At 40.1% G+C, this 10040-nt stretch overlaps 1 protein-coding gene across 4 annotated transcripts; it reads left to right on the forward strand.

The window, feature by feature from the left end:
- The first annotated feature begins 1387 nt into the window (after positions 1 to 1387).
- hdgfl3 (HDGF like 3) lies at positions 1388 to 9469 on the forward strand. Of its 4 annotated transcripts, none has more exons than XM_041899157.2 (7): positions 1388 to 1518; positions 2103 to 2203; positions 3159 to 3235; positions 4974 to 5112; positions 5593 to 5760; positions 8237 to 8368; positions 8991 to 9469. In XM_041899157.2, the coding sequence occupies exons 2-7, from the start codon at positions 2120 to 2122 to the stop codon at positions 9015 to 9017; spliced, it is 627 nt and encodes a 208-aa protein (XP_041755091.2). In that variant the 5' UTR covers positions 1388 to 1518; positions 2103 to 2119; the 3' UTR covers positions 9018 to 9469. The 4 variants fall into 4 exon arrangements, with proteins under 4 accessions (XP_041755091.2, XP_041755093.2, XP_041755092.2 ...); XM_041899158.2 differs by lacking the exon at positions 1388 to 1518 and adding an exon at positions 1527 to 1769; XM_041899159.2 differs by lacking the exon at positions 1388 to 1518 and having other exon boundaries at positions 1526 to 2203; positions 8240 to 8368.
- The last annotated feature ends 571 nt before the right edge of the window (positions 9470 to 10040 follow it).

Below are 10040 nucleotides of genomic sequence, written 5' to 3' on the forward strand. Positions count from 1 at the left end.
GTCAAGCCACACTCCGACACACCCACCAAACATACCTCAAAGTCTGTTCAAGAATGTTGACGAACGTTTTGGGGAAACGTGTCGTTCAGTACTAACCGTCACGCAACGTAGCAAATGTTGACTCGAACTGAACACACCCCTGGGAAACTGTGTCCCTGGCTGTCCATGAGTGTTTGGTCCTTTGGCATTGCTTAGGTTTTACTACCATCTGCTGGTTGAAACATATCTGCACATTATTCAGATTTTCCTCTTGAGTTTGAACATTAATTTATGTAACCTTGGATTGTAGTGAACATCTTTCGGTGAGTGTGACTTCCTCTCTTAATCTTTATATGTGGAAATATGTTATAGTTAATTCTAAACTCTACATATAACCACATTTCTTAATAGCACTTTAACCATTCAGAAAAGGCCTCAATCCGAACCACAATATATGAATTAACCAAAACCCAACCTAATCACAGCATCATTTTAATCTGGAATAAAAAAATAAAATAAAAAACGGCCCTGAATCAAATAAGTGCGATCAATATCTCTTTAAATAGGCTATACATAAGTTGCTAGCTAATTGTGAACCTTCAATGTTGGCCTTAGTATTGCCTGCATGTTTCATTAACTCATAAAATCAGTAGTTTTATGCTAACAGTAGAGCCCCACAGTGGAGGTGTCATATTACCCATTAAACCAAGTGGTCAAACATTCATTTTTCCGATAGGGGATGTTAGAAAAACTTAAAATAAAGGCTGTGTTTTGTGTAGGCTTACCCTGGCGTGACGTTTTGATAATCATGTAAATCTCTCTCGGACAATGTGACTTTTATCAATATATTCGGCTCTATTTACTCTCAGATTTGAAAATGCTAATTAGCATCAAAGTAGACTTCCTGCAAGTTTACAAATCCCTGCAAATTCCAGCACGTCATCTCTAGCTGACACCTTTGCTAACAGGTATTGTGTCAATTTAAAACTTGCACAAGACAGTTCACAGAATTGTCAATTTAAAGAAATGTAGCTAATTTATTAATTACTACATTTAGCTAAAATCTGATAGTTAATCCAGAGATTCATACCTTTGCCTTGATTCGGCAGTCTGTCCAGATCATCATGGCATTTGTAGTTCTTTATGATAGCCACATTAGCAGCTAATTAGCATTTCATTTTATTATTATTTTTTTTATTTTTTTGGGGGGGGTAAATACAGGCAAATATATTGATAAAAGTCACCTTGTCCTAGAGAGATTTACACAGCCCTTATTTTAAGTGTTTATAAAACCCCCTATGGGAAAAATTAATGGTGGAACATTTGTTGGAACCATTTCAATGTTTGACCGCTAGGTTTTATGGGTATTATGACTCATACTGTGGTACTCTATATACTGTAGCTTTTGCTCATGTGCATGGGGAGGTGTGCCCCTTTCTATCCAATGAGATAATCTGGACAGTGGCCTCTTTTGGATCAATAGCACCCCCAGAAGCAAAAATTCCTTACAGACTTTAATCGTGGTGTTCTTTGCACAAGGTAGTATATTTATGCATATACTTTGGCAGTGTTAGGGTTAGTTTGACACCTATGGCACTGGCAGACCTATTTACTGCCCTAATTTATTTAGCATATTTAAGTAGCCTGCAGGCTACTCAAAATGTAGGCTGTCATTGAAAACAATACTGCATTTAAAATTTGTCTCTTTGCAAGGACAGGCAAGAAATTGGTCATGTAGTCTAGGAATTACCCATATTTTCTGTCTCCATTTGAGGAGTAGCCTAATTTTGGTAAGAGTCCATGTTCTCAATGTCGCTCTCCTTTTTAAATTAATACATCCACTATTGAGGACGTTTTTTTTAGTTATTATTATTAACACACTCTCTAAGGACTACAGTGACAGCTTCTCGACGTTGGGATTTAGGTTTTGTACCTGTATTCTTGCGCTGATCTACACATTTTTGTGCATGAGGCACCGTTTCCAGGCCTTATCCTTTTCTTTAATTATTTATTTACGTGTAAACTGCAGTCTTGCTATCAATACATTGATGGTCGATAATTCCCATCTCTGTTGAGGGCCGAACTAAAACACCTTAATTTATTTTCATCTCAAATTGGAGTAGGCCTACACACAGTCATTATGGCCCGTCCACGGCCGCGGGAGTACAAGGCAGGAGATTTGGTTTTTGCGAAGATGAAGGGATACCCACACTGGCCAGCGAGGGTGAGTAGGTGATGCAGCCGAGCTGAAAAGCAGGGAGGCGGGGTTGCCTGAGACAATACCGCCGATGCTTTGGGATATATGCGATGGGCTCTTGCCGCCACCTTCTTCACCATGCTTGTTCGTCTTTTGCAGTAAAGTGCTTAGTTCACAGTGCACCTACCTTCATCACATATACAGCTATTGCAGCTCGCTATTTTGATACACTGCAAACCACAAGAACCAGTAATTCTTATGTTTACCATTGTTGACATTTTCCCTGTGTTTCTCAGTCAGGAAATGAGGGCGCTATTGTATAGTGTGCTACTATGTCTATTTTTGAATCCGTCTCTTCCTTACGTACGGTTTTTTCTTTTCATTTTCCACATTCCACAAATTACCTTGAATTCAAAGCTGTTGCAATTGTATAGGCCTGTAGAGTAATTAGCTACTGTAGCAACTCACCGATTTGGTATAGCCTACTAGAGCTAGCCTTTATAGTCAGTCAGACTTGACCTGAGGTAACCGGGTGAGCGTGAGCCCTTTCCAGCAACAATGTTACATTGTAAGCGTTCTGATTACACCTTTGCACTCAAGTGTTCTAGTATCTGCAACATTGTTTCAAGATACTGACACTTTATACTCTTGTTTCTGTTGTTTGGAATATGTAGCCAACATACAGCATTGAAGATATGATAGTACAGTTTACTGAAATATTAAAGTGTGTCAACAATGCAGTTCACATACACTGTTGCAGTTTGTATTATGAGTTCATTTTGAAAGATGATCTCATGAACAGATGCATCTGATTTGAGTGTTATAACAGTCTCTCTCTCTCTGTCTCTGTCTCTGTCTCTCTCTGTCTCTCTCTCTCTCTCTCTCTCTCTCTCTCTCTCTCTGTCTCTGTCTCTGTCTCTGTCTCTGTCTCTGTCTCTCTCTCTCTCTCTCTCTCTCTCTCTCTCCATCACCCCCCCATTAGATTGATGAACTTCCAGAGGGAGCCGTCAAGCCACCTGCTAATAAATATCCCATCTTCTTCTTCGGCACGCATGAAACGTACGCCAAAACACTACTATTTTGTCCCAAATGGCATCCTATTCCCTATGTAGTTCACTACCTTTGACCAGAGCCCTATGGGGTAAGTAGTGCACTACATAGGGAATACGTAATTTGGGACACATCCACACCTTTTCTTTGCAACTTCTTTGTATCAATACCTATTTTGTTGATAAGCAGATTACCAAAAGCATCTCCTGTGGCCATTTGTATTACACTGAGGCCTATGGTATTACACTGAGGCCTATGGTATTACACTGAGGCCTATGGTATTACACTGAGGCCTATGGTATCACACTGAGGCCTATGGTATCACACTGAGACCTATGGTATTACACTGAGACCTATGGTATTACACTGAGGCCTATGGTATCACACTGAGGCCTATGGTATCACACTGAGGCCTATGGTATTACACTGAGGCCTATGGTATCACACTGAGGCCTATGGTATCACACTGAGGCCTATGGTATTACACTGAGACCTATGGTATCACACTGAGGCCTATGGTATCACACTGAGGCCTATGGTATCACACTGAGACCTATGGTATTACACTGAGACCTATGGTATTACACTGAGACCTATGGTATCACACTGAGGCCTATGGTATCACACTGAGGCCTATGGTATTACACTGAGGCCTATGGTATCACACTGAGACCTATGGTATCACACTGAGGCCTATGGTATCACACTGAGGCCTATGGTATTACACTGAGGCCTATGGTATCACACTGAGACCTATGGTATTACACTGAGGCCTATGGTATTACACTGAGACCTATGGTATCACACTGAGACCTATGGTATTACACTGAGACCTATGGTATTACACTGAGGCCTATGGTATCACACTGAGACCTATGGTATCACACTGAGACCTATGGTATTACACTGAGACCTATGGTATTACACTGAGGCCTATGGTATCACACTGAGACCTATGGTATCACACTGAGACCTATGGTATTACACTGAGACCTATGGTATTACACTGAGACCTATGGTATCACACTGAGACCTATGGTATCACACTGAGACCTATGGTATTACACTGTTATAACACTGTATTATAGTGATCAGCAGATTATATAGGCCTATTATAACTGGGTGGTTCGAGCCCTGAATGCTGATTGGCTGACAGCTGTGGTATATCAGACCGTATACCACGTGTATGACAAAACATCTATCTTTACTGCTCTAATTACGTTGGTAAACAGTTTCTAATAGCAATATGGCACCTCGGGGGGTTGTGGTATATGGCCAAAATAGAGAACTGCAATACTGCCGGTCTTTCACGCTCAACAGTTTCCCGTGTGTATCAACAATGGTCCACCACCCAAAGGACATCCAGCCAATTTGACACAAATGTGGGAAGCATTGGAGTCAACATGGGCCAGCATCCCTGTGGAACGCTTTCAACACCTTGTAGAGTCCATGCCCCGATGAATTGAGGCTGTTCTGAGGGCAAAAGGGTGCAACTCAATATTAGGAAGGTGTTCTTAATGTTTGTACACTCAGTGTATATGCAGAATACCTAGACCAAAAAAAACGATTGTGAAATAATACAAGAACGTTACTTTGGACGTTACTTTGGACATCAACTCAATAGTATGAAGGTGTTCTTAATGTTTTGTACACTCAGTGTAAGTTACATTTTTGTGATGACAAACTAATGTTAGTGGTTTGGTACTGGTCATGTTGGCCTTACTTTTCACCATCTGTTGCACCACAGTGCCTTCCTGGGCCCCAGGGATCTCCTACCATACAACGAGTACAAGGACAAGTTTGGAAAGTCCAACAAGAGGAAAGGTTTCAACGAGGGTCTGTGGGAGATCGAGAACAACGCAGGGGTCAAATTCACCGGCTATCAGGTCAGTCGTGCTCCTCAGTCCATTTTTGTGGATTGACCGGCACATACAGAAGTATACAAAAGTAATCAAGATATGTGGACCGTGCATTCTGACTAGCAGTTATAACTTGTAAGCCAAACTCATAACTAATAACTTATAAGCCATCAGCAACAAGGACACACACACACACACACCAGAGTTGTATCTTAGTTGCTGATGTCTTATAACTGCTTGTCTGAGTCCAGTGTTCACATATTATGGGCTGCTGCTTGACTTTGGTGTAGTCATCTCCTGGAGAGTTTGTTATAGAAGAGATTTCTATTTTATTTGTTTTGTTGTTAATATGTTCTCAGTTGATCTCAATAGCACATCAGTGAATAACGTCTGCTCACTGTACTGTTCTGTAAATTTTTCTCATATCACTATGAAGCCAAAGGTATATTTTCCACTTCTTTTGGACAATAAAGTTGTATTCTATTCTACTCTATTCTATGTTCTCAGGCTATCCAGCAGCAGAGTTTTTCCAAGACGGAGGGAGAAGGAGGAAACGTGGCAGACGGGAGCAGTGAAGGAGAGGAGGGAGATTCCATAGAGGAGGTGGAAGATGACAAAGTCAAACTGAAGGAAGACCGGGCCGGGTCCAAACGGAAAAAGACGGCCTCCTCTAAGGTACAGGTTATCACAAACCAGTTATCAGACTCTAACCTGTTATTACACTCTATCACACTCTAAACCTGTATAACTCAACCCTAGTCCTGGATGTGTTAGTGCTGGGCTATAAAAAAGCCTGCACACCCTGTGGGTCCCCAGGAACAGGGTTGAAGAACACTGGCTTAACCTAAGTGTCACGATGGTCTTGGGCGTGTTATGATTTTTTTTAGTATGAGATGGTTGCCAACAGGGTCATTTCAGGGGCATCTCTAAGGGTGCATCTCAAAACTCTCAAGAGGCTTCCTCTCCTTCATCTGCACTGACCAGACAAGGTGAAAGCAATATAATGGATGCCTTCCAACCAGATATCTGTCTTCACCTGTTTAGTAATGTCAGCTAAATGAAGCAAAGGATAAAATGAGAGGAAGCCACGTTAGACTATTGAGCTCTATCTCTAGTCTCTCTGGAGCTATAGCTAACCTATAGGTTAAAGGTGAGAGGTCAGAGTGCAGGTGCTTATGTTCAGGGGAGCAGTAAGGGGGGGGGGGGTACAATCACTCACAGCTTGCTGTTGTAGGCTATCACAAGCACCTGTCACTACCCATGTTATAGCCTACTGTTACATTTCATTCCAAGTTGTCAGCTAATCTTGAAAAAGACAGATTATGAAGTCAACTAGGAGGGTTGAGAAACACTGATAGTTCCATTTGAATGGTGTTTCATTCATAAGGACAACACAAAGCCTATCGGCCTATATAGAGGCGGGGAGGTTGTAGGTAATGTTACTGTGGTGTCGATTCAGGCCTGGGTTGAAAAAAGTCACCCACAGCCCCCTCCACCCTGTCCTCGCTTAGCAACCACTGTTGCCTAGCAACTGGGCTCCATTACGCACATCTATTGGATGGAATGTAACATTCCAGAAGACCGACCTCAGCCTCTCAAATTGGAATGGTCTAACTCATACTTACATTACACAGATGGCAATTTTCTTGCTTTAGTCCTTCAAAGCGCTGGCTATGCTTTTACTGTTTTGTTTCTCAGTGCAAATACAGCTGTTATGTTTAAGCGCACACAGCATTTGACCTGTGTTCTTTATATGTGTAGTGTGGTGTAGTGAAAGGGAACAGATCAACATCACACACTGAGTTGAACTGAGCTACAAGGTCATGCAGAGCAGATGTTATGTTAATACATTATGATACACTAACAGGGATGTTATGTTAATACATTATGATACACTAACAGGGATGTTATATTAATACATTATGATACACTAACAGGGATGTTATGTTAATACATTATGATACACTAACAGGGATGTTATGTTAATACATTATGATACACTAACAGGGATGTTATGTTAATACATTATGATACACTAACAGGGATGTTATGTTAATACATTATGATACACTAACAGGGATGTTATGTTAATACATTATGATACACTAACAGGGATGTTATGTTAATACATTATGATACACTAACAGGGATGTTATGTTAATACATTATGATACACTAACAGGGATGTTATGTTAATACATTATGATACACTAACAGGGATGTTATGTTAATACATTATGATACACTAACAGGGATGTTATGTTAATACATTATGATACACTAACAGGGATGTTATGTTAATACATTATGATACACTAACAGGGATGTTATGTTAATACATTATGATACACTAACAGGGATGTTATGTTAATACATTATGATACACTAACAGGGATGTTATGTTAATACATTATGATACACTAACAGGGATGTTATGTTAATACATTATGATACACTAACAGGGATGTTATGTTAATACATTATGATACACTAACAGGGATGTTATGTTAATACATTATGATACACTAACAGGGATGTTATGTTAATACATTATGATACACTAACAGGGATGTAGATCTTTTCTATCAGATTTGAGGTAATGAGGACAATGACCTGATGAAGCCTGACTGGGGGTTGGTTGAAACATTATTAGCCATGCTCATTTATTCAGATACCTTACAGAACATTTTGGAACCAAATATTATTACAAAATGTATCCAGTCCAGAGAATAATGGATGCATTAATTAAACTTCATTAAATACTTACTTTATTGTTCAATGAGGCGCTCTGTTTACCACATATTGCAAGACTGCAAATCATCTCTCTGAAATGTAATGAAATAATTATTGATACAGTATCATGGAGTCTAGCTATCCACTAGCTAAGCACGTCCATGTAGTGTTGCATGAGTGCTGATCTGACAAATAAGCACCTCATCACTACCCGCACACAACAGCCCCCTGGTTACAACGTCCCCAGGAAGGAGTTGTCCTCAATAGGTTCAGAACTGGCCATGGCACATGCCTCGCCAACTTCCACCGATGGGGCATAAAAGCAAGCTATGGCCTGTGGGGTGGAGCAAACCATGCACCACATTCTTTGCATTCACTAAATAAATAAATAGAGCTGATCTGTGTGTGTTGTCCCCAGAAGTCGTCCAAGCTGTCCAGGATCTCGTCTGGAGAGGAGGATCTGGAGGACGGGAAAGAGGAGGATCAGAAGAGCGGATCAGAGGGGGGAGACCCCGATAACGGCATCATCCAGAACACCACTGACAGCAAGGTGAGCCGCCCAGGGGGGATAACAGGGTTGGGGACAATTCTAATTAATGTCAGTCAAATCAGGAAAGGATTTGAATTTAAATTAAAAATAAATAGGTTCTCCTTTTCAATTTATTGAGAAGTCATTGAAAATATATGAAAGTTTTACAACAATTAAGTCGGAATTTCAGTCTACTTGACTGTCTTCAATTTGAATTGACCCCAACCCTGGTGGATGTAGCCTGATCCCAGATCTGTTTGTATGGTTGGCGTGACATTGACCCTAGTTGACAAGACATTGCTGACACATTTCAGTCACAGATATGTTTATTCCTTCCTTAGTACCACAAAGTGATAGTGTGGAAAGATCAACACTTGATTACTAATTTATTTGATTTAGCAAAGATTAAAATGGAGCTGAAAATGTTGCAGATATTGTTCATTCAATGCACAAATACTGACACCAGGGGGCATGGTAGCAAAATAATTGTTCAGATTCTGTTTGACATCTTGTATTTATTCAAACAGCATTATTATGTCACTTCATTGTGTCCTGTGTCACTGTTAGATACATGTTTCTTATGAGTATTCTAATTCTTTAAAAGGATCTTTTTCATTTACATTATTTCTGCCTTCCCCTCCAGAACCAGTTGCTGAGAGAAGAACATTAGGTGCCGTGGACACCTGCAGACGGAAGGGAAGGTATTCATTGTTGCTGTCATGTGAAATTGGAACGGTCAAACTCCCATCATCACCACCTCTAGCACGTCCTGTAATGGGCCATTCACTTCTAACTCTATGTAAAAAATAACATACAATAACATACATATACATATATATACGACAGTATATCACTAAATCTGTACAATTCTGCTTCAGGCCAACAGACTCACACCCAGGCTAGACTACAGCCAAAGTAACTAGCTTCAAAACCACACACACACACTTGTGTCCTCGTCTCGTCGAAATCAGAACACCACATTTAATATCCAAACAGTGTAAAATAAGCATAAATCGATATTTATATTGACCCTTAGCCTCCACTATCTGATTAATCCATCAATGATGTCATAGAGGTAAACATGTTAGCTATGTTTGATAAAAATTATATGAATATACAGTCTAATATACTCCCTTGTGGTCTATGATGATTGATATATGTTGGGTATTGCAGTGTTGTGATCATACTAGTTGTATCTTGGATTTGCTTTTCTAAAACAATGGTTTAAGGGGAGGGACTAGCTTAGGGTTGCAAAATTCCGGTACATTTTCAAAAATGTCCAGTTTTCCAGAAATCCTGGTTGGAATATTCCTGTAATCAGGAGGGAATAAGCAGTACATCCGGGGATCATACGACTGGAATTTATGGGAAACCTGGGATTTTGGGGAAAGTTACTGGAAATTTGTGTTTAACTGACTGTATAACATTATCCATATCACTCAGCACTGTATGTAACCTTCAAAAAATGAATGGAAAAATACATAGATAAATGTACGAAGTGTTGTGCACAAATCGAGTTACACATTGTAACTCTGTATAACTCTGTAACTCTCTATCTATATATTTTACTTTGGCTGTAGAATATAGGGCCAATATTCTACCTGACTCCTCTAGCTAACTACTCGTCTGCATCCCAAATGGAACCCTATTCCCTACATACTGTAGTGCACTACGCTGCCTTCATCTTTCTATG

This window comes from Coregonus clupeaformis, unplaced genomic scaffold (genome assembly GCF_020615455.1).
Source record: "Coregonus clupeaformis isolate EN_2021a unplaced genomic scaffold, ASM2061545v1 scaf0547, whole genome shotgun sequence".
NCBI classification, from domain to species: Eukaryota; Metazoa; Chordata; class Actinopteri; order Salmoniformes; family Salmonidae; genus Coregonus; species Coregonus clupeaformis.